The sequence below is a fragment of the Doryrhamphus excisus genome, chromosome 10, assembly GCF_030265055.1.
Source record: "Doryrhamphus excisus isolate RoL2022-K1 chromosome 10, RoL_Dexc_1.0, whole genome shotgun sequence".
NCBI lineage: Eukaryota > Metazoa > Chordata > Actinopteri > Syngnathiformes > Syngnathidae > Doryrhamphus > Doryrhamphus excisus.
In genome coordinates, this window is record NC_080475.1 from 1,940,883 (window position 1) to 1,966,686 (window position 25,804).

General features: G+C 40.5%; 1 protein-coding gene across 5 annotated transcripts in view; it reads left to right on the forward strand.

The window, feature by feature from the left end:
• kcnn4 (potassium intermediate/small conductance calcium-activated channel, subfamily N, member 4) overlaps positions 1-25,804 on the forward strand; it is a 27,599-nt gene continuing 1,795 nt past the window's right edge. Inside the window, exons 1-9 of one of the 5 annotated variants that reach the window (XR_009131887.1) lie at positions 508-595; positions 1,010-1,443; positions 5,294-5,389; positions 6,522-6,958; positions 9,078-9,213; positions 12,374-12,484; positions 23,009-23,130; positions 24,579-24,648; positions 25,596-25,736. Coding sequence is in view for 4 of the 5 variants with exons in the window: in XM_058085195.1 (XP_057941178.1) it covers positions 1,171-1,443; positions 5,294-5,389; positions 6,522-6,958; positions 9,078-9,213; positions 12,374-12,484; positions 23,009-23,130; positions 24,579-24,648; positions 25,570-25,736 (1,412 nt within the window). In the remaining variant the exon portion in view is untranslated. Of the gene's footprint in view, positions 146-507; positions 596-1,009; positions 1,444-5,293; positions 5,390-6,521; positions 6,959-9,077; positions 9,214-11,264; positions 11,964-12,373; positions 12,485-23,008; positions 23,131-24,578; positions 24,649-25,569; positions 25,737-25,804 lie in introns of those variants that run through there. The other 4 variants (XM_058085195.1, XM_058085194.1, XM_058085193.1 and 1 more) reach the window with 4 other exon arrangements.

Below are 25,804 nucleotides of genomic sequence, written 5' to 3' on the forward strand. Positions count from 1 at the left end.
ACAAACAAAATTGACATTATAAATGCAAATTTATTACCTTTTTAATGTATGTATAATGTTTAATGATGACAATGGAGACACAAACTGCGCATGTGCTGCAGGTTGCCGCCTTCTTCACTGGGCAAAAATGGCGACACAACTTTGGGTGGGTATACTATGTGCCTTTTGTAAATGATCGACGTTTGCTACATGTGTAATGAGTTGTCCGCGGCCGCATTCTTGTTCAGTTGGATACACACCTTATTGCTTACAAGTGTGTCGCCATTTTTCCAAAGTAAAGAAGGCGGCACCTGTGGCACATGCGCAGTTTGTATCTCATAATTTCGACCTTTTTATCTCACAGTTATAACATTTTGTGTCATAATTTTGACTATCTTATTTCATAATTATGACTTACCATTGGGGTAACCTTTTTTCAGTGGCGGAAATAAAAATAATTTCATTTTCCCTTATTTTTCTCAAGCGGCTGCGAGGTTGAAAATATTGGAGCGTACCATTTGCTATCAATTAAATCTTCCCTCCACTAGAGGTCACTGTGGAGCTGCTGTTGAAACTTTAACACTGAAGCGACACATAACAGCGAGTTAACCGGCAGGTGTGTCCAAAAGCTATCATTAGTGTGTTTTATTAAGTGTTTTATTTTGTTCTTCAAGACGAAATATATGTCACATATACAGTGATGTACTTTGTTTAAATATCTTCAAAGTAGCTTTGGCGTTTATTCATTACGGTTTATGGCCTAGGTTAGCTTACTTGTGAGCAACTTGGGGTACAGGCTTGAACATCAACGTCCATAACTGTGTTGTTTTGAACTTAATTTGTTTAAAAGGTGGGGAAAATAACAAGTGGCGTGTTTTGGAGTGACTTTCTGACGTATGCTGCGTAAATCCTGCATAACGCAGCACGCCCATAAATGAGAACGCATGCAAATACGATAAGATAACACAGTCACTGCTATGTGTGTGCGTGTGTAAACAACATCGATGCCGCGCCTCTTGTCTTTCTACAGGCTTACTGTTGGACACACACGTCTTCCAGGAGTCTGTGAAACGAGATGAGGACTTTGAACGCATCATGACATTATGACTGGAGGCCACCACGCCGTACGAAGATCACCATCATCGGGGTCCGACGACAAGTAGGAGCGGCCTCCTCATTTGTGCTCTGGAGATGGAGATGACCAAGCGCGCCATGCAAGTCAACTCCAAGGTGGACTGTGGGATCAACAGAAACGGCGGGGAAACTGCTGAGGTGTCCGTGCCTGTGTCTCTTCCAGTGAAGAGGACGGCTCACATGGAAGGAGACGACCTGTACAGACTGCGGGGCAGAAAGTTCTTGTTGGAGGACAAAAAGCGGCTGTGCGCGCTGTCTTTGGGTGCAGCTCTGTTCGGAATACTGCTCATGATCATCCATACTGAGATGTGTCCCTTCCTCTATACACCGGTATGTGCATCTACTATTTATTATGTTCAAGTCCAACCAATAGTTTACTTATGAAAACATGCATACATAAACATAGCAGACCAGGTAAAAATGATCATGCCTATTAACATTGTTAAGAGTACTGTAAGTTAACAATGTTTACATGTAAAATACCTGAGAAAAGTATATAAAAACCTACTGAAAAATACATGGTAGTTTACAGACTAGTTTAATGTATTATCCTATCTGGCCTGACTGATGTGCAACCGCGCCTCCAGTCTTTGAGCATCAACTAATGAAGCTGAGATAGGACTAGATTCAGACTAGAGCTGTCCTATCTAGTCTGACTGGTGTGTGTCCCACATAGTCTTTGATCATGAACTGATTAAGCCCAGATAGGACTAGATTCAGACGAGAGCTGTCCTATCTAGTCTGACTGATGTGTGTCCCACTTAGTCTTTGAGCATCAACTAGACTAGAGATGTCCTATCTAGTCTGACTGGCGTGTGCCCCCCAGTCTTTGAGCATCAACTAATGAAGCTGAGATAGGACTAGATTCAGACTCAAGCTGTCCTATCCAGTCTGACTGGTGTGTGTCCCACCTAGTCTTTGAGCATCAACAAGACTAGAGCTGTCCTATCTAGTCTCACTGGTGTGTGTCACACCTAGTCTATTCAGCATGAACTACACTAGAGCTGTCCTATCTAGTCTGACTGATGTGTGTCCCACTTAGTCTTTGAGCATCAACTAGACTAGAGATGTCCTACCTGGTCTGACTGGCATGTGTTCCACCTAGCATTTCAGCATGAACTGATTAAGCCTAGATAGGACTGGATTCAGACTAGAGCTGTCCTATCTAGTCTCACTGGTGTGTGTCACACCTAGTCGTTTCAGCATGAACTAGACTAGAGCTGTCCTATCTAGTCTGATTGATGTGTGTCTCACCTAGTCTTTTAGCATCAACTGATTAAGCCTAGATAGGATTGGATTCAGACTAGAGCTGTCCTATCTAGTCTGACTGATGTGTGTCCCACTTAGTCTGTGAGCATCAACTAGACTAGAGCTGTCCTATCTAGTCTGACTGGCGTGTGTTCCACCTAGCCTTTGAGCATGAACTGATAGTCCCAGATAGGACTGGACTCAGACTAGAGCTGTCCTATCTAGTCTCACTGGTATGTGTCACACTTAGTCTTTTCAGCATAAACTAGACTAGAGCTGTCCTATCTAATCTGAATGGTGTTTGTCACACCTAGTCTTTTCAGCATGAACTAGACTAGAGCTGTCCTATCTAGTCTGAATGATGTTTGTCACACCTAGTCTTTTTAGCATGAACTAGACTAGAGCTGTCCTATCTAGTCTGAATGGTGTTTGTCACACCTAGTCTTTTCAGCATGAACTAGACTAGAGCTGTCTTATCTAGTCTGAATGGTGTTTGTCGCACCTAGTCTTTTCAGCATGAACTAGACTAGAACTGTCCTATCTAGTCTGAATGGTGTTTGTCACACCTAGTCTTTCCAGCATGAACTAGACTAGAGCTGTCCTATCTAGTCTTTGAGCATCAACTGATGAAGCCTGAGAGGCGAAACCCTAAGACAACCTGAATGGTCCAGTTGTGATGAAGTGAATGCCCTGAGAGTAGACACATTTTATTTAGAAGTTAACAGCAGCAACACAACACTATCTCTTTTTTTTAGTTTTTTTTCCATTATTACTACTACAAGTAGTAACAATGACTGTCGAATCATTTCTTTTTATATTTAGTTTCTAATAGTACTGTAATGGATGCAGAAAACCTCCCACTCTGTTTCTTGTCATAACAACTTCCTTTCTAACGAGCAGACAGCATGAGCCCTGCGTCACCTGCGCAGGGTCTTTGATTAGCGAGTCCACTTCCAGACGCACAACGTCATGCCATTAACATGCAGATCTCAGAAGATAACAAAGGCAGGCTCCATCATGGAAACATCTTCCCATCATGCAGGAACATTAGATCACCTTGATGTGAAGCTCATGCCAAATTATGAGTGATTGTAATACTGCATGCAATATATAACAATTGTCTGCATTGCGCTTTACATTACGTACATGCACTGTTATGGTCTTGAGTGTGTCCCTTCCCCAGTTATAAGCCTTTTAGCCATTCATAATCATTATACTAAGTAATGCATTGATTGCTTTTGTTTTTTTAAAACCACTTCAAATGCATTAATGCTGCAGGGTAAGAGTGAGCAGAAGGCCTATTAAAGTTAATGGCAGCATACTAAAGTTATATTTTAAGCCCAACTCTAATGGTTATGCACGAAAATAGGGCTATTTTTGGACCATTTTTCCACATTTTGCCTTTTTCCCCTGAAGCGAGATTACCCTCAGAATACTTAAGGTGAACTTTCCGCATCATTTAGTGTATAATGTGACTGTTTGCATGGGCGGTCTGGAAGTCAGTGTATGTTGTGTTTAGGTTGTTGGAGGGACTTGGAGGTATAATCTTTCATTTTAGGTGTGTTTTTGTTGAGATTCATATAAATCACATATAAGAAACAAAAGTAATTACATAAATGGTCCTATAATTCCCTAAATAAAAAACTGTACTGCATTGGACCGCAATAGGGTGTAATTTGCAGTATGTCAGCATTCAATACACCAGATGCATGTAACTTTGTTTGGCGTGCATTTATTTATTACATTACGAACCAACCAGACAAGAACCTTTGCATTGGATTTTCATTACGTTTTCCTCTCGCAGTGCCCGGGATGGGCCGACCTTCTGATTTTGATGTCTCATCTCGAGACTCTGAGAAACAATCTGTGTGAAGGTTAACCCAAAATGAAGCTCACCGGGCTCGAAATGACTATTTCCAACAGGAAAACATTACAACAACACTTTTAGAAAGCTGGCAGGAAACATGCTGTTGATCTCTAAGTTGGATGGAATGTGGTGAAATGTTCAGCCTCTTGTGGAGTCTTTCTAATTAGAACCCTGACGGAATACAGACACCGTGTGCATGTGCTATGGCAGAAACAGGAGGAAAAAGGCGTGGGATGCCAATGGCCGTCCACCGTAGCACCCAAATGCTCAAGTTTCCTCAATGTTGAATGATTGTAATGACCTATATTTAACTGTAAATTGCATTTAAGTACACTTCACATCAGAACTTCCACTGACGGTAATGAGAGAAGAAGGTGGTATGGAGTCTTATATGGATGTGTGTATATTTAAGCTCTGAATGGAAGTTATAGACCCATGGTAAATACATCAGTAATGGTAATGGTTTTATTTATAACATGCATCAGGTTACAACTGAATGCATCACATAATCAGTTCACAGTTCCACATGTCCAAAAGGAGTAGGAAGAAGCAAAGCTTATTAAATCCTACCCCTCCATCTGGTACTTTTACAATGAGTAACTGTTACATTTGTTCACTTCCTGCTTTCATAATATAGTTTAAGGTTTTTTTTTTTTTAAATTAATTTTAATTTTAATTTTAATTTTAATTTTAATTTTAATTTTAATTTTAATTTTAATTTTAATTTTAATTTTAATTTTAATTTTAATTTTAATTTTAATTTTAATTTTAATTTTAATTTTAATTTTAATTTTAATTTTAATTTTAATTTTAATTTGTTCGATTCTCTGCTTGTGTGGAGTTTGCATGCGTGGGTTTTTGAAATTAATTGGCGACTCCAAATTGTCCATAGGTATGAATGTGAGTGTGAATGGTTGTTTGCCTATATGTGCACTCACGCAAAGTCAGCTTGAGGATAAGCGGCATAGAAAATAGATTGATGGATATTATATTGGATTGACATGACTTGAGAGAAATCAGATCTTTGCTGTCTTTTCACAAGACTGTTTCTTTTCTTCTTCCCAGGGTTCAACCATTGCCTTATTCATCAACTGTTCCATCAGTCTGTCTACTGGGTGTCTCCTCATCTTAATCATAGCGTTCCATTATAAGGACATCAGGGTGAGTTTGCCGGATTTCACTCTGTGTCTGATACTTTGGATTCCTTCTCAACGCTGGTTTGATTTCTGTACATCGCCATAGCAACTTGCTTTCACGAGGATTGTTAAATGTCTCGGTCCACAGAGGGTAGTCTCAACACCAATTATCTTTTTTTTTTTTTTTTAAACCATATTTATATATATTTAAGCAACCCCTGGTGAAAAGACTTAGGCACATTGTTTGGAGCTTCAACATTTTTCCAGTCCACATTGTGTGCGAACTCAATACACAAAGTTAATTGCTTGAAATTAAACAGAATAAACACTCTCTCATCACTCTAATGTTCACAGCATGCATGTCCAATTATGCGCTTTACAAAAGAAAAACCGCAGAAGGTCATACGCCCTGAACTATACTGCATGACAGTGTTTTGAAAATGTGCTTAGAAGGGATAGGTGCGATATAAGGGGGGGAGGGGGGGTCCTTGCACATGCAAAGAAGAGATAAGGACAAGCGGGACAAACAGTAAGAGTGTCAAACATGTGTAGCTTACTATGCCACAATGTATATTCACAATATTCAGGATTACCCAACAATATTATTATAGGAAATCTTCAATTTCTTATTTTATGTAATGGCGTTGACCCCTTGGAGTTGGATTGACTTGAAAGTCTCACACAGCTCCTCGCACTATACAAAAAAGCAAACTCCGTTGGGAGTAATGCATTATGGGTAGTAGGTATAATGGCTGCTGTTTGTTATTTTATGATTACTAGCCAATGTACCTTTTGAGTGTTAAGGTGCTGCGTGATGATAATAGTGATTATAGAGTCAGAATCCAAGCTCATCATGAGTTCACTTATAGCTTGTTATTCATTCATTCATTAATTTTCTACCGCTTTTCCTCACAAGGGTCATGGGGGGTGCTGGAGCCTATCCCAGCTCTCCTTATTATTATAAGATTGCTCGATCTCGCCTCCAAACAAACAAGAGGGTTCAGTCTGTGCATTGGTTTCAGCAGGTTGCCGCCATTTTTTCAGCCATACAGTCCCTGTGGGTGGTGGTGATATATTGCAATATATTATTTTTGTCAAAAATTTTCATTTTTTTCTGTCCCTAACAGCTCTTCCAATAATTTCTCCATGTCTTTCAGCTTTTCATCACAGACCACAACCAGGTGGACTGGCGCATTGCCATGACCAGCCACAGGATCTTTGTCATCACGCTTGAGCTATTGGTCTGTGCTATCCATCCCGTCGGCACCTACTGGGAGGTGTGCCTTCACTGCAACTCCTCTTCCTCATCTCCACTGTGTGATTCTGACCATAAGAGTAAGACTTTGGTGGATTTGGAGCTGCTTCTGTCAGTGCTGATGTTCCTGCGCTTGTACCTGGTGCACAGAGCCGTGTTACTGCACAGCAAAGTGCTGCTGAGCGCCTCCTATAGGAGCATCGGTTCGCTCAACAATATCAACTTTACCTTTCGCTTCGTACTCAAGGTACTGATGAACAAGTACCCTGCACGCACCCTGCTCGTCTTCATCCTCTTCTTCTGGCTCACAGCATCCTGGATGCTGACACTGTGTGAGAGGTATGGAACACATGTTTATATTCTAACAAATACACGTGGCCTGAACTTAACGTTTTGCAGCCGTAACCCACGGTCACATGAAGGTCAACGTTACTTTACGTTCTTTTTGCCACTCGCTTTGCTTCCCGGGCAAACACAGCCTCATTTATGTCTTAAAGGGGAACTGCCGGTTTTTGGGGAATTTTGGCCATCATCCACAATCCTTACATGAAACATGAACACATATTTATTTCCCTTTTCTGTGCATTAAAACACGAGACAAGTTAATTTCAGCAAGCTTACAATACTGTCATTGGGATACACCTATTTCGAATACTATGAAGCATCGTTTGAAGTACACTGATGATAAGATGTAATAGTTGCAGTATCTTGCCGTATTTTGATGATTTAAAACACGACCGAAACTTCTTTCCTCGGCCCACTGATACTAGCTAGCTAGCTAACTAGCTAAATGCTAGTCTCAGCATCATTCGCAGACGAAAGAGTGGATACCTAGCTCTCGATTTTGCTACAAAGACTCAACAAGAGGTTGCACGGCTGTCGAGTGGTTAGCGCGCAGACCTCACAGCTAGACGCGGGTTCAATTCCACCCATTCTGGGATATGAACGAATCAGAGGTAAAATTGTCCAACTTGTCCATTGGTATGAATTCCGAAAATTTTCACCTGGCCCCCCCATTGGTCAAAGTGGGCCCTTGAATGACATCAGACCACAACTGTCAACATTTCTATTTCAAAATATGATTTATCAGGAAATTTTGGAATGACCAGACCATTTTTTTTCTACCAGCTGCTTATAATTATCTGAAACTCTGATGCAAAACGGCTACTGTTCATGATTTCTGCAAATCAAAACAAAAGACCAGCATAATCAAGAAAGCAGTCAATGAAATTAAGTTGAATGGTTGTTTGTCTATATGTGCCCTGTGATTGGCTGGTCACCAGTCCAGGGTGTACCCCGACTCTCGCCCAAAGACAGCTGGGATAGGCTCCAGCACCCCCCACGACCCTTGTGAGGATAAGCGGTAGAAAATGAATGGATGTCATACTGGGTAACACAAGTGTTAAGGTGACTATAGGGGTGTTATGTCATCTAGGGGGCTCTAATCTGAAAACAAGCAGGACATTTAAGAATCATGAATAATATATGCGGAACATAAAATATTGGCTGCACAGTGGTTGAGTTGTTAGGGCGCAAGCCACACAGCTAGGAGACCTGAGTTTGATTCCACCCTCAGCCATCTCTGTGTGGAGTTCGCATGTTCTTGTGTCAATAGGTATGAATGTGAGTGTGAATGGTTGTTTGTCTATATGTGCCCTCGTCCGAAGACAGCTGGGATAGGCTCCAGCACCTTCGCGACCCTCGTGAGGATAAGCGGTAGAAAATGAATGAATGAATAACGTGAGATACTGTTGGGTCCATAACTCTCTTTTTATGATAATAAAAAAATCTTATCATCTCACAGAGTGCAAACATTTCATCATAAATAAACAACCATTATTTTAAAGTTTCACAAAGTTTGAACGGCACTCATGCACCTCTTGAGAGTTCAGTTTTTTCAGTTTTTTTTCTAGTATTTCAGCCGTTGTTGGGAATTTAGCTACTTTTAAAGTTCCCTAAAGTCAGGAACAGACTACTTCTCTCTGCCTCTCACCTGAAGACAGCTGGGATAGGCTCCAGCACCCATGAGTGCATGAATTTTGGTTGACATTGACAGACTTTGGTGTTGTTATATGTACCATTTTCTTCTAGTGTCCGGCCCCACACATGCACGAACCCTCCTGTGATGCTTTGTTTAACATTCCTCTTTAAACCTTGATGGTCTATTTGACTTGTCACACTTTTTTGATCAGCTCTCATTCTTGAGCCAATTTGTTCTTCGACGTGTTTCAGCCTTACTGCAGGGTTGAGCATTTCAATTTGTTCAAAATAAATGAAATAAGATCTAATTTACTTTGACAAGACGACTAAACTGTTTGGAATCGGTTGTGATGAGAACACTTTCTGTTGAAGTTCCACCAAGTTTGCATTGCAACCATGAACCATGCAGTAAATACAGAAGATGGAAAAAAATCCACTGTAATTTGTCAACTGTTGCTTTTTCCGTCATCCCGTGCAGGCAGACGCAAGGGTCCACCGATCACATGGAAACAGCCTTGTGGCTCATCGCCATCACCTTCCTCACGGTGGGCTACGGCGACGTGGCACCCCATACTCGTTGTGGCAAGTCGGTGTGTCTCTTCACTGGAGTCATGGTAACTTTCTTTCATACAAAGATGAAGGATTAAGTTCAGAGATGCCTTATCTGAGTTTCACTTGTGCTGAACAATGTTTCTTTTGTGGCCAACCAGCTTGATAAGAAGCACATACAGGATGTTCCGTCGTGTGTAAAATGTTGATGTCATTAAGATCTGTTTTGCTGTGCTGGCACACGGAGAAAGGAGCAGTATACCTCATGTGTAATAACATGGAGGAGACTGAGTGATGTTCTAACGTTCTAATGTATTGCTTGTTGCCCAGAAAGCTTGGAGCAGGTGCAGGAGTCTCATTAAGAGTTACAGGAAATAACAGTGCTGTTAGGCAATCCATGTTGCCATCTTCATTGTATTCTTGAGGGAACATATTTGTAGTGGTACCAGGCATTAAAATTAACAAGAAATTGAAGAAACAAGGCCGTTTTTAATTTATTTTATTGTATTTATTCATCTGGCACACATTTTTTTCAAAATTAATTCAAGGAACGTTTCTGTGTGGACAGGGATTAAAAGAGATCGTAAGTGTTGTCGTTGTTGCTGTTGAGAGAACTAACATAAGTATGTGTATAAATGCGCCGGGAAAATACATTTCGGCAAGATACTGCAACTATTACATGTTATCATGATTGTATGTGTTAATGCACATTGTGTACTGTATATCAAACGATGCAACGTTGTTAGAGGTTTTTTCAGAGGGATTCATAGTGGAAATAGTTGTATCTCAATGGCAGCATTGTAAGCTAGCTGAAATTAACTAGTTTTCCTGTGTTATAATTAGGGATTTATAAGTTATTGACTTTTTTGCCGAAAATCAATATGCCGATTTTAGCATTGATTTTCATGATCGGGAAAAAAATCCGAGACCGATATCAATTTTTATGCTGATATCTGTCCGATAATTATCGGTACCGTAATAAGGGACAATTTGGGGGAAAATGTTTTTTGAACAATTTGTTCAAGAATATATGCTTCTTTGAAAAAAAACAACACAAAGCAGCTTCCTGTTTAACATGAAAAGGCAGAATTACATTTAAAATTAAAATTGTCCTGAAAATTGTCCCTTATTACCCTGCTTTGTTTTACGGTACTGATTATTATATTATATTATATTATATTATATTATATTATATTATATTATATTATATTATATTATATTATATTATATTATATTATATTATATTATATTATATTATATTATATTATATTATATTATATTATATTATATTATTTTAAATATTATATATAATATAAGGCTCCAGCACCCCCCGCGACCCTTGTGAGGAAAAGCGGTAGAAAATGAATGAATGAATATAATATATTATATATATATAATTAATAACAATTATATTAATAATAATTTTATGATTATATTATATTATAAAATATTTTTAAATATTATATATAATATACATTATATATATAATAAATATTAATTATATTAATAATAATTATAATATCATATAATTTTATTTAATTATCAGACATCCCTAGTTATAATGCACAGAAAAGGGAAAGAAATATGTGTTCATGTTTCACATAAGGATTGTGGATGATGGGCAAAATTCCCCAGTGTTCATAGTATTCTTCAGGGAACATATTTGTCGTGGTACCAGCCATTAAAATGAACAAGAAATTGAAGAAATAAGGCCGTTTTTATTTTTTATTGTATTTATTAATTGGATACGATTCGATTTTTTTTTCAAAATAAATTCTAGGAATATTTCCGTGTGCACAGGGATTAAAAGAGCGTCTCAGGGCGGTGGCTTAGCATAAAACAAATAGAGTAAAAGGTCAACATTGAGTAAGGAGTGACCTCCACTGTGTTATGATGTGTTGTGGGAATGGTTCTGGCTGAGACACCTCAGTAGCACAGTGGAAAACAATCTTTTCTATGCCTCCATCTCCCCTTGCTTATTATAAGCTTCTCCCCTTATAAGGCAAAGCTTTCCATCCCATCCATTTTTAGGTGCTTTTATTGCCATTGGCAGCACCACAACAAGAGGGGTGCGCCAACCTGTGCCCACCACTAAAGATAAATGTCTTTTTCCCAGTGGAGCGTTGGTGGGAGCCAGTGTGACTGGAGCACTGATTACACCTGCGAGATGGAGGAAAGTGCTGAGTCAGCGCTTAAGGAATGTTACGTCATGACTCATTCCCTTGGGTTTGACAAAATAAAAGCTTGTAGTGTACTAATATATACAAAGAAAAGTATTTTCACACCTGATCTCTACACCTACAGGAAGGGAGGGATCGACTGATATGTTTTTGATACAGATTTTTTTCTATTACCGATTTTGCTTGGGCCGATATTTGTGGCCGATACTGCTTTTACTCCCTCAATTTACATGAAAAAAATGACACTAGCCACGTATACATGGACCCAAATATTCCAATTCCATTCGGGTTATTTGCTCAAACGGAAAGAATGTAACCTTTGTATACACCTCATTCCGAAAGAAAAGACAGCTGGGATAGGCTCCAGCACCACCCCGCAACCCTCATGAGGATAAGCTGTAGAAAATTAATGAATGAATACAAGATATCTGTGATTTTATTCTCGGTCATCCCAAAAGTGTTTGGTTCGGACTCTCGCATTCAAGCACCTCTTTATGGATTTTGCTTTGTGCAAAGAAAGTATTTTATTATCTCAAAGAAATATATATATAAGATGTCGAAAATGCTTGACTTGGAATCCAAAACACTTCCTTCATGCTGGATCTTACTCTTTCCTTTCTTTTTCTGATGCAGTCTGAAGAGAAAAAAGGTAAAACATGTTTTTGTTATTATTTGTCGTGGTCATGGGTTCCAGCAGTGCATCCACAGTGTGTGTATGTTTGTGTTTCTGTCTGTGTGTGTGTGTGTGTGTGTGTGTATTTTTGTTTTGTGGTCCATCTTAATCTTCTCCATCATTCTGTCATCTGATGCCCAGCAATAGCAGCAAACTATTCTCAGAGGAAACCTGCACTATTATAGTAGTGCCAAACAGTCTTGTGTTTAACTGCGGAACCCTCTGTGTAAATACAAGGTTATGATTTATTGGACAAAACCATAAGAGGTATGAATAGGAGCATCAGTTCTGTGTCGTCGGGTCACTCCGCTGTATGTATTTGTTGAGGATACAGGCGGAGTATGTTACTAATGGACAAAATTTGTGTTTCAGGGTGTAGCCTGCACTGCCATGCTGGTCGCCGTGGTAACCAAGAAGCTGGCATTGAATAAAGGAGAGAAGCATGTGCACTTTTTTATGCTGGACATCCAGATTTCCAAAGGGGTAGGTGTTGTTTTAACACATGTGTTCGTCAAAAAAAATATATATATGCAGTTAGTACCAAAAAAAAATCCCCTAAAATTTTGTGATAACCTAGGATTTATTGATGCTTATTTTTGTTCCATTTTTTTGGCCATCCATTCAAATAAAATCAACTAATTACCTAAAAATGTCATCCAATACTTCTCTACAAGAGGAGAAATATGATCTGAGGGAAGAACTACATTATAATAAAAAATTAAAAATTAAAAATTAAAAATTAAAAATTAAATATTAACTATTAAATATTAAATATTAAATATTAAATATTAAATATTAAATATTAAATATTAAATATTAAATATTAAATATTAAATATTAAATATTAAATATTAAATATTAAATATTAAATATTAAAAAATAAATAAAATAATATTTTATTATTATTATTATTTGTTATTAATTTATTTAATAAAATAAAAACAAAAAAATGAAACTATATTAGGAAAGCAGGAAGTGAACAAATGTAACAGTTACTGATTGTAAAAGTACCAGATGTAGGGGTAGGATTTAATAAGCTTTGCTTCTTCCTACTCCTTTTGGACATGTGGAACTGTGAACTGATTATGGGATGCATTCAATTGTAATCTGATGCATGTTCAAATGAAATAAAACCATTACCATTACCATTACTAATATCTATGTTGTAAACACTTCAAAACCAGTCCTTTTCCTTTGTTCCCAATATTTCTTTCAACCATATAGTGGAAGAAGAGGATGGAAGCTTGACTAATTTCCACGTGTCATGTGCAGTGTTTTGTTTTGTATTTATTTTTAGCCCCCCCGCCAACCTCTTTACAGCCTTTTCAAGGCGTCAAACAGGGGAAATCATCGTTTGTCCGGAAAGCAGCTTGTGTCAGTTCAGGACGGTAGCGATGGGCAGGAAACTGCTAGTGCATGAATGCTTTTCTGTGTACGTGTGTGCGGGCATGTGTGTGTTTATGTAATTGTAGCGCTGCTGTTGTGAAGACAAAGATGATGACAAATTTCACTGCGGGGGCTTCTGTTATACACATTAGGGTATTGCACGTCCGCGTACACTGAAGAGGGTAAAGCCAGGCGGGAATGTAGTTTGGGTGAATTTCTAGGAAATTAATGTTGGCAAACATTCAGTGTCTGCTTGCCCATAGGAAGGAGGAAGGTGTTTGATAAATAAACTCTTACAAAGAAACAGTGTGCTCAAGCTAATATGATCGCTTTAAAGAAATTGTGCTTCTAGAATCTTAGTTGTGATTTATAATTTTGAAATTTATGATTTGATTTAGAATTGTAGGGCTGTAAGTAACAGTGACAGTTAATTGGTTCCAGACCTGGGCGTGATAAGGGAATGTCTTTATAAATAAAATAATTTTATTATAGGTAGTTCCAGCATAGAAAACCTGTTTACGACCTGAATACTGTTTTTAACCTTATTAGAGCCTTCTAGACATGAACTAACACCCCTATAGTCACCTTTACACCAGTATTATCCAGTGTAGTAGGCATAATAGGACTAAATAAACCATTTGAGATATAAACGGGCCTGCACGGTGGAGAGTGGTTAGCGCACAGGCCTCACAGCTAGGAGACCCGAGTTCAATTCCACCCTCAGCCATCTCTGTGTGGAGTTCTCCCGTGCATGCGTGGGTTTTACTCCGGTTTTGTTGTGGAAAAAATTTCTATCATCCTAAGTAGGATAGAGAATGCCTGAAATAAATACATAACTCTGGCAGTTTTTATTACCTTTGCAAAACAAAGGGGTCAGACAACACACAGTACGCATGGCGGTCTGTAGGTGTCTGGCCAAGAGTGGTCTCTTGGCGGGAACTTTTATACTCCATAGCATGCAAATGAATTACATTACAAGAGAAAAGAGACATTCTGGTCACTCCCCCGATGCCACCCTCATGTATGGGGGTTAGTCTACACACCCTTTCTTCTGGCACGGTTTGTCACACCCATGCGAGGTAACCCCCTAGGGTCAACCATTTGGTGGGACATCCTGATGTCCCCTTGTCCCATGAAGGTAAAGCTTTGATCAAAGAATGACCTCCTCCGACACTGCCCCTAACCCCAGGTTACAGATAGCCTCCTGCTGTGCCACCATCTTTGAAGGGACAGCAGGATGTGCTCGGATGCAAATGTTGAAGCGCCACAAAAGGCCGTAAAGTAATTCAAACAATGTGTAACCTATGTATACCTGTGAAATATAAATTTTCCCATCACACTCCTCCCTTTTGATTATTAATTAATCACAAATTACAGTACATTTACAGATAAACAAACATCAGACCGGGGTTGTCAGTAAATTAATTATCGTGAAAGTTAGGAATGTGGAAAACCGTGTTATAATGTGTTCAATTGTTACGATAGATGCTGGAGGTGTTGATCGACAGTCAGTTCAATTTGATATTTGGTGTCTGCCATGTGATTGGTTGGCAGACCGTGCATCCTCTTGCCCAAAGTCAACCGGGATAGGCTCCAGCCTACCCGCGATCCCAATGAGAATCCAAATTATGTCGAAGTCCTTGTGCCTCTGTTGATGGCTTGCTGTTGTTCTATTGTGTTGTATTCAATCAGTCAGTCAGCCAGCCAATCCTCTTGATTGAAGCACTTGTTCTTCGGTTGCCGGAGCTTGCGGTGCAAACTCGTGAACTCCATCCAAACACGCAGTTGAGACGGTTGAGTGCGTCATGGACATTTCTTTTGTTCTGGTTGTAGTTGTAGTCCTCTAGTGTTTCTGCCTTGACCGATCTGTGTACAGGTCTCTCATTTGACCACGCTGACAGTGGAGTCTTCCCTCTGCTGGAACTCCAACACGTCCTCTCCATGGCCCCCAGGGCCAACAGATGTCAGGTCACTCGACACCCACCAAGAACATAGAAAGAAATTAATGAGCAACACAACATTTTACATCTACGCCATACATGTCAGATGTGTTCTCTACATATGACTAATCTCGAGAGCAGAAGGCAACCATCATGTAGTGTCTGACTGAATACGACACTTTGTTCATATTTTGGCCATTGACGTTGATTGTAAATGAGCCTTAAAATTTTCTAATCGTCAGGAGAAAGCCCACGTAAGCATGAGGAGAACATGAAACTCCACACAGAAAGGTTCTCAAACCTTCTTGCTGTGAGACAGCAGTGCTAACCACTCTGCCATCATGTCACCAATATCGATTTTAACTTTAATTTTAACATCCACCCTCTGCATTTAAGTTTTTGCCAAACAATACAAGGTTTCACTGAATTTAAACCAACACACCCTCTGGTCTCTGCCTGAATTTGCATTGTCACACTGTAGTAGTGTTCCTTGCTCACAGCTGGAAATTTGGGTTTCAAAGAACCATTTGACACATTGGCACTATGGAAGGCAAAGTACCGAATACAGTAATATAGAAAAAGAAAAACAAGATACAGTAACTTACCAAAATCTTCAGCATGTTGTACAATCCATGGAGTGTCAATGCCACTGCTGATCACTGATCATTATCAACCTTTAATGTTAGAACTCATACCTTACCTTTGTTTCACTCACTTTGGTTTTGGAGAAACCAATTTTAGCAAAAAATAATATATCATGTCCAATTCTTAACGATGATTATTCAACAAAATGACAATCTCCCCCCTTTTGACACATGTATTTCCCATGTGTCAACTTCCAAAAGCATTGGCAGTTCCCTGTAAAGTCAAATGATGGTTATCTTTTTTATACATCTGCAAACAGTAATCTGTGAAGCAGGACACATCAAACAAAGTTCAACAATTCAAACTCTGGATCCTGAAGAAGTGTCCTGTGGAACAAACTGAAGTTAAAACGATGACACACCCTGCCAGGTGTGTGAATGACCTCAAGTGTTACAGTGTTAATGTTAGTACATGTTAGTACTGTTAAACAGTTTTAAACAAAAAAGATGTCATGTTTCGGCCACATATGACATTTGTCTTCTCCTCCTCCAGGAGAATGTGCTTTCCTAATGTGGAACAATGAAGGTTAGGCTGGAATAGTTCATAGTAGTTTATGTCTTCCCACAACACAAGAACAACCCTGAAAGAACAATTAACACATTTAAATTTCAGTCAATTAAAATTTTTGTCACAGTCCACTGTCCCCCATGAAGAACCCTGCTGTCAGTGTGTCGCACTCATAGTCGTCATGTCAGGATGTCATTTGCAACACTTAAAAGGTCCAAATTCCTTTGAAAGTCGGATTGTCCTAATTTACAAGGCCTTTTTCATAATAGCTAATTTTTAGATGAAGGTTCTGCATACTCTGAATGAACTATACATTTTAGCAGATTTAATTTATGCCTATTGATGCTAAAAGAGCAGAACAGCCTAATGTGTTCTTTGCATGTGTCTATTAGTAAACTAATCATTGGGTTTGTTCTGTATTGCAATACATTTGTTTCCTTTTTCCAAAGTGATGGTCAGGGATGGCTTCAGCCTCACACTCACACAGACAAACAAGACAACACAACAATGAAAAACCAGCTGGACAGTCCTTTCTGAGTGTATTTTTGCCGAAAACACTTTTCAAAAAATCCAATTGCGGACTGTAATAAATTAACAAATTGTTTTTGCATTCCCAATCGAATGTAAAATAGCATGCTTGTACAAAAAAGGCCCACATTATTCCATTTGTCACTGTGTCTCTTTTAGATAGAGACCCATGAGGAATGGAATCATGACGTCAAAAAAAAAAAAAAAAAAACACAGTACCTGAGTAACCCAAATGTGCATCAAGGCAGCACTTATGCCCAGAACAAAATATTTGTGAGATAAACATTCCCTAAGCAGCTATCCCTATGTCAATATCTTTTATCAAATTTCTCATCACCATAGAAAGGTATGATGTGCATTGAAGACCTTGCAGAGCATCAATTTGCATAAATTGTGTGTGTGTGTGTGTGTGTGTGTGTGCGTGCGTGCGTGTGAGAAAGTACATTCTTAACCTCCTCCACCAGTTGAGCACTCATGTCACCAGTTTGCATCTTCCTTTGATATGCATACAGCTGATTGGCATCTTGCTTCACCAAAGTGTGAACATCAGGGTCAGTGTCAGTTTTTAAAGCTTCACCTCCATCTGAATTAGAAAATAGGCCATTTGGTCCTTTGCACCATATGCCAACAAACTTAATTTTTGAAGTTGAATTTTCTCTTAAACAGAAAATCCAATGGTGACTTGTCTTTGGTCCACTTCACCTGATTGGCCAACGAAGTTAACATAATTGCCATTCAACTTTGGAGAGGTTAGGAATTTGTCACTCTTAGTAAGTGTGTTTCATCAGAAAGGAAAAGAAATAACCTTGCCATATTTTGTATACTACGTCTTCTTATAGCATATTCTAAAAGAGAGAAGTAGATCATATTCTACATAGTTATCAGCAAGAGGGGCTTATTTAAGCCAAGACTCTAAACAAAAGGAAGAAAAGGACAGAGCATATAGATGTGTATGTGTGTGTGTGTGTGTTACTGTCAACTTCAGTATCATCCTTGGCATCAGATGAGTCAGAGTAGGCATGATCCCATCACGCCCCACCTCCTTGCTTCCTTCCACCATGTTTGTTAAGAAAGTCCTCCATCAAGTCTTTGGTCCAAAGTCTCCTTTGCTGCACATGCCAGGGTCATATTGCTGTCCCAGTCTCTTCTCTGGATGTCCTCCTTGCAGATGGCCATTTGTTGCCACCCATTGATTCTGGTACATGGCTTGTCCTTGCATCAAAGGTGTGATCCATCCGGTCAAAAGTGAGATCCATCCAGTTCTAATTCGGCCACATTCCGCTTTAGTGGCTGGTGATGTGATTGTCGTCACCGTGAACACCATGTCAGCAAACATCTTCAGAACTCTTCAGTGGTCAGGGAAAGTGGGACAACTTCACTAAACACAAGCAGGGCTGTTATGGCCTCCCCACACGCCTTCCTTACACCATTGTCCCACTCATGGTCTCCACCGTCAGTCACAGGATACTTGCTAAGCATCCATTTGGATACGAGCGACAATGCATGTCTGGAAGGGATCGTTTGCAGTTAGAACACAGCTCATGTGATGTATCTTCTTCAGGTCTTGGTGAAGATGAAACTGGACATAATGGCATGGCTGATGATATTGGACTCATCGCGCATGTTGTTGTATCAGGATGTTGTTGTCAGGTTGTTGGCAGAGCAAGGGTGGAGGTGTGCGATCAAGATCATGGTCCACTCTGAGACACTGAGGCACTGTAGGAGAAAAAGAAGGAAGACCTATTCTGAGAAGTCTTGTCTGTTCTTTTCATGTCAGTGTGTGTTGCAGATCTTCATCATCTATGTAACGATCATCATTACAAGTCTTAGCTGCAAGCAGTGCTCTCTGCTCTCAATGGTTTTTAGCCTTTTTCATTTTTTTTCCCCCAAAGAGTCCATGCCCTAAACACAATTCTTGAATGCTCTTTGTTTTTCTCTCAAATAATATTTTTTCTTTTAAACAATGCAATGTGATGTTTTCCCTTATAACCATTATTCCCAACAAAAATCTCACCTATTTTTGTTTTGTTCTATTTTGTTTAACTCACTTTCTCTTGTTCTCAAAAGTTCCCCATATTAGTGTTTTTTTTTTTATGCATGCTTTCCTCATTTTTTTTCCTTTACCTATAGTTGCTTGTTTACCAGATTTCCCATATTTACAGATGTCACTCGGTTGTGCACAATTCCCTTAAGACAAGGTCGTCACCCCAAATCCGTGTTGTTCCTTCGGCACAATCCACGACAAAGCCGAGCTGTATCCAATGAATAATGCGTAATCCACTCTTTATCACTTCAAGATTTTGTTCGCATTAATGTATATCCAATATACAATTGTGCTCACTCCTATTCTCTAATCTATTACTATCTATTAATCTATTACTGAGGTCTCATTAGCACAAAACAGCTACAAGCGCAACTCACTCTTTGTTGTTACAGAGGTCTTGTTCGCCCAATGGTGCGCGACTCACTCACACATTTTTTGGTTTCTTTTTTATATTATTGAGGTCTTGTCCGCCCATACCATGCGTAACTCACTCAATGTTGTTACTGAGCTCTTATTAGCATGAAAGTATACCCAGTATACTCTGATACGCGATTCACTCATGTTCCAGAGATCTTATCCATACCGACAAGTGACGAAATGTGCATATGGGAAACACTACAACACTTACATATAAACATGCAACTAATGCTCAAATATAGTAATTATTTCAGGATTCTCACCATCAAAAAAACGTAGTTCCACTCTTGATAAGAGATTCCAGTGGTGATGGTCTGGAGTCCTGGATGGTCAGCCCTGAAAATCTCTGAATGTCACTGACAGAGAGGCTGGAGGAAAAAATTAATTCCAGGATGATCAGTCGCTGTCCGCCACAGGTCCAGATCCAATCAGCCAAGGAATCCCACTTCTGACACCAAATTGTTGTGGAAAAAATTTCTATCATCCTAAGTAGGATAGAGAATGCCTGAAATAAATACATAACTCTGGCAGTTTTTATTACCTTTGCAAAACAAAGGGGTCAGACAACACACAGTACGCATGGCGGTCTGTAGGTGTCTGGCCAAGAGTGGTCTCTTGGCGGGAACTTTTATACTCCATAGCATGCAAATGAATTACATTACAAGAGAAAAGAGACATTCTGGTCACTCCCCCGATGCCACCCTCATGTATGGGGGTTAGTCTACACACCCTTTCTTCTGGCACGGTTTGTCACACCCATGCGAGGTAACCCCCTAGGGTCAACCATTTGGTGGGACATCCTGATGTCCCCTTGTCCCATGAAGGTAAAGCTTTGATCAAAGAATGACCTCCTCCGACACTGCCCCTAACCCCAGGTTACAGATAGCCTCCTGCTGTGCCACCATCTTTGAAGGGACAGCAGGATGTGCTCGGATGCAAATGTTGAAGCGCCACAAAAGGCCGTAAAGTAATTCAAACAATGTGTAACCTATGTATACCTGTGAAATATAAATTTTCCCATCACAGTTTCCTCCCACATTCCAAAAACATGCTAGGTTAATTGGTGACTCCAAATTGTCCATAGGTATGAATGTGAGTGTGAATGGTTGTTTGTCTATATGTGCCCTGTGATTGGCTGGCCACCAGTCCAGGGTGTACCCCGCCTCTCGCCCCAAGACAGCTGGGACAAGGCTCCAGCACCCCCGCAAACCTGGTGAGGATAAGCGAAGAATGAATCAATGAATTAATATTTTTGTCGTTAGAGCATAGAAAACCTGTTTACGACCTGAATACTGTTTTTAACTTTATTAGAGCCCTCTAGACATGAATTAACACCCCTATAGTCACCTTTACACTGGTATTATCCAGTGTAGTAGGCATAATAGAACTAAATAAGCCATTTGAGATACAAACAGGGCTGCACGGCGGACGTGGTTAGCGCGCAGACCTCAGAGCTATGAGACCCAAGTTCAATTCCACCCTCGGCTATTTCTGTGTGGAGTTCTCTCCGGGTACTCCGGTTTCCTCCCACATTCCAAAAACATGCTAGGTTAATTAGCGACTCCAAATTGTCCATAGGTATGAATGTGAGTGTGAATGGTTGTTTGTTTATATGTGCCCTGTGATTGGCTGGCGTCCAGTCAACCAGGTTCAATTCTTTCTGTTTGAGCAAATAAACCAAATGCAATTGGAATATTTCAGTCCATGTATACGTGGCTATTGTTGCTTGATTGCAAAATATCTTGAGGAGGCTGTCGGAGAAGCAAACATACTCTGCTGAACTACCCAGCATGCTTTGTGGGTATTTGGAAACAACAGGTTTTGACTTACATTTTATGTTTAGCACTTAGTTGTCATTTGTCACCTACGTAGTAGTAGTAGTAGTAGATTTATATGATGTGTTTTTGTTTTGTTGCACCGTGAGCAAGTATGTCGTTCTGTTGACCTAATTAATGATGACCCAAACACAACAATTAGTGGTTTGGTCCACAGTGATGTTAGTGATGTGTGTGATGCCTAAAGCATCATAATAATAGTCTTCATGGATGGTAGTTGACATTTTTAAATGAAGGATACATTGAACACAAAAATAGTTATCAATTAATTGGATTATCGATTAATCATCGGTCCATTGATCAATTATTGCAGCTCTAGAAAAGAGCTAGAGAAATAAAATTACTTTGACCGGACTTGAATGGACTTGATTTACACGCAGTGCCTGATGACGGTACATGCGCTGCTTTGGAGGATACAACCATTTCCTCTCCTCCAGTGGCTGCATCCTGTCACAAGGTGCATCTTTACACATTGCTCACTGCGTGTTTTGGTCTGTGTGTGTGTGTGTGTGTGTGTGCATCCTTCGGAGGTGCGGTTTAAGAGCGCAGATTTACCCTGATGGGAACAAGGGAAGACACCTGGATGTGAACGTTCTATTAATAACCCTCGCAGTGGGGCCGGCGTGACATCACAGGGCTGCTACAGTGATTTGGGCAGGAAGACAAACACACATGAATAGAATCAAAGAGAAACGGGCAAAATGTGATGCAAGCGCTGGCAACATTGCTTCAGCTGGAGATGGATGGCACTATTTTATATATAATACAGAAAGAAATTGGGTAATGTACATTTTCTGGAGGCTCCAGCACCCCCGCGACCCGAGTGAGGATAAGCGGTAGAGAATGAATGAATGAAAAATTGCAGGCTGTACGGCGGTTGAGTGGGCAGGCCTCACAGCTAGGAGACCCGGGTTCAATTCCACCCTCGGCCATCGCTGTGTTCTCCCCGTGCATGCGTGGGTTTTCTCCGGGTACTCCGGTTTCCTCCCACATTCCAAAAACATGCTAGGTTAATTGGCGACTCCAAACCTATGGACAGGTATGAATGTGAGTGTAAATGGTTGTTTGTCTATATGTGCCCTGTGATTGGCTGGCGACCAGTCCAGGGTGTACCCCGCCTCTTGCCCGAAGACAGCTGGGATAGGCTCCAGCACCCCCGTGACCCTCATGAGGACTAGCGGTAGAAAATGAATGAATGAATGTATGTTTTTATGAACCTGAATACCCGATCCGCTGCACGGCCTCACAGCTAGGAGACCCGAGTTCAATTCCACCCTCAGGCATCTCTGTGTGGAGTTTGCATGTTCTCCCCATGCATGCGTGTTTTTTCTCCTCCCACATTCCAAAAACATGCTAGGTTAATTAGCGACTCCAAATTGTCCATAGATATGAATGTGAGTGTGAATGGTTGTTTGTCTATATCAGGGGTGGGCAAACTATGACCCGGGGGCCACACCCGGCCCGCCAAGTGTTTAAATACGGCCCGTATTCCAAAGTATTTGAATGAGTCAAACACTAACCTGTCAATCAGTCAATCATTCATGTTTTTGCACTGTGTCAATGGCGGCACAAACAAGTGTAAAATACTATTGAAATATTCATTGACAAACACACATTAATGTTACCAAACAGTCCATACAGTACATTTCATATACTAATCAGTAATAAATATCAACATCCTCTTGTTGCCCCACTTATTGTGCAGATCCGCCATGCTGCTGCTAATGTGCTGCGTGAGTGCTGGCTGCTACACCGAGCCAACTTGACAAAGGGAAGCCGTGGGGAACACCGTCGACACCAGCGATGTCTCCTGGAGGCCATCAGAGTGTATGTAACAGCCTCATGTGCACTTCATGGCTCATTAACATAGCGTAGCTTAGATGTATACGCTATACATCACCTACTCTGAAGGCATTAAAAAGACTCAGAACAGATCTTGTTCCAGGAGGAACGGCTTGGCCAAAGATGGGGTGATCAGCACCGATGAAATACCACTACTACCCAATTATCAGTATGGAAAAGGTTATGAAGCCATTTCTAAAGCTTTGGGACTCCAGCAAACCACAGTGAGAGCCCCTATCCACAAATAACAAAAACATGGAACACTACTTCTACTCCCTGTACTACCCAATTATCAGTATGGAAAAGGTTATAAAGCCATTACTAAGGCTTTGGGACTCCAGCAAACCACAGTGAGAGCCACTATCCACAAATAACGAAAACATGGAACATGACCTCTACTCCCTATACTACCCAATTATCAATATGGAAAAGGTTATAAAGCCATTACTAAGGCTTTGGGACTCCAGCAAACCACAGTGAGAGCCACTATCAACACAACATAAAACATGGAACACTACTTCTACTCCCTGTACTACCCAATTGTCAGTATGGAAAAGGTTATAAAGCCATTTCTAAAGCTTTGGGACTCCAGCAAACCACAGTGAGAGCCACTATCCACAAATAACGAAAACATGGAACACTGGTGAACCTTCCGAGGAGAAAAACAAAATGACCCCAAGGGCACAGTGAGAACTCATCCAAGAAGTCACAAAAGACCCCACAACAACATCCAAAGAACTGCAGGCCTCACTTGCTTCAATTAAGGTCAGAGTTCATGACTCTGGCAAAAACGGCCTGCATAGCAGAATTCCATGACAAAAACCACTGCTGAACAAATTAAGACTCAACATCATAGCAGCAGTAAAATATGGTGGTGGTAGTGTGATGGTCTGGGGCTGTTTTCCTGCTCCAGGACCTGGAACACTTGATAAATGATAAATGAAACCGTTAACAGCTAATACGGTATGCGTATACTGGTACACTACGCTTGAGTACCATCTGGTGGCTCAAATGTGACACGACACGATGATTTTTGAATGACAATCTTAATTATGGAATATCGGTCTATAATTAATTACACAATTATCCCATTATCCCATTATATCTGGTGTAAACATAACACTGCAGTTTAGAAAAAGGACCTGGAAGACTTGCTGTGATACATAGAACAAAAAATGTCCGGCCATCTGTTGGTGACCTCAAGCTGAAACCAATTTGGGTTCTTCAGCAGGACAATGATCCAAAACCCACCAGCAAGTCCACCTCTGAATGACCTAGTCCAAGTCCTGACCTGAATCCTATTGAGATGCTGTGGCCTGACCTTAAAAAGGCACTTGGAAAAGCCTCCAATGTGTCTGAATGACAACAATTCTGCAAAGTTGAGCGTCATTCATGACACCGTGATCAATTCCACATTCATTTGTTCCCAACAGATTTCGCCACCTGCGTCTCAAACAAAGAAAACTGCGGGATTACGTCAGCGAGATGGTGGACCTCCCAAAGGTAAACTGTTGTTTCTTCATTTCATCACTAAGACTAACTAACTCTTGATCAAATCCTTCCATGACCGATGTTACTACTCACTCATTGCAGCTTTGTTCAGTATTAAATAAATCTAGAAGCTGCATTTAGCAATTAATTAATTCTTAACCTGGGGTTATGCCCTGGACTGGTGGCCAGCCAATCACAGGGCACATATAGACAAACAACCATTCACACTCACATTCATACCTATGGACAATTTGGAGTCGCTAATTAACCTAGCATGTTTTTGGAATGTGGGAGGAAACCGGAGTACCCGGAGAAAACCCACGCATGCACGGGGAGAACATGCAAACTCCACACAGAGATAGCCGAGGGTGGAATTGAACTATGGTCTCCGAGCTGTGAGGCCTGTGCGGTAACCACTCGCTCACCGTGCAGCTGTAGTAGGATTCTTTATTTATAAATCAAATATTTTTATATGGCTGCACGGCGATCAAGTGGTTAGCGCACAGACCTCACAGCAAGGAGACCAGGGTTCAATTCCACCTTCAACCATCTCTGTGTGGAGTTTGCATGTTCTCCCCGTGCATATGGCTGGCCACCAGTCCAGGGTGTACCCCGCCTCTCGCCCGAAGACAGCTGGGATAGGCTCCAGCACCCACTGTGACCCTTGTGAGGAAAAGCAGTAGAAAATAAATGAATATTTTCATAGTTCGAACCTTGTTTACGATCTTTTCCATACACAGTAAAAAGTTTTTAACATTATTAGAGCACTCTATACATGAAATAACACCCCTATAGTCACATTTACGCTTATAATACCCAGAAAATTAGAGAGTGAAGCTGTGAAATTCAAACCATAACATGGCAAGAGATGAGTGTACTACAGTACAAGAGCAGTTATTTCAGACGTGTGTTCGGTGTACCATACTGGACCAGATGCAGATGATCATGTGTGACCTCAGCGCCAATTGGAATAACTCCTATCGGGAGCTGGAGCAGCGTATCCTCTCCATGGAGCAGAAGCTTGAGGAGCTGAGTCGCTGCTTCCAACAGACCTCGGAGCTGCTGTCTCAGGTCTTACGTCACCGCAACCCGGAGATCAGGTAAACAAAGCTCACAACCGCCCCCCCCGTGGTTGAGGCTGTGCTCAGATCAGCGCAGGAGCATCACG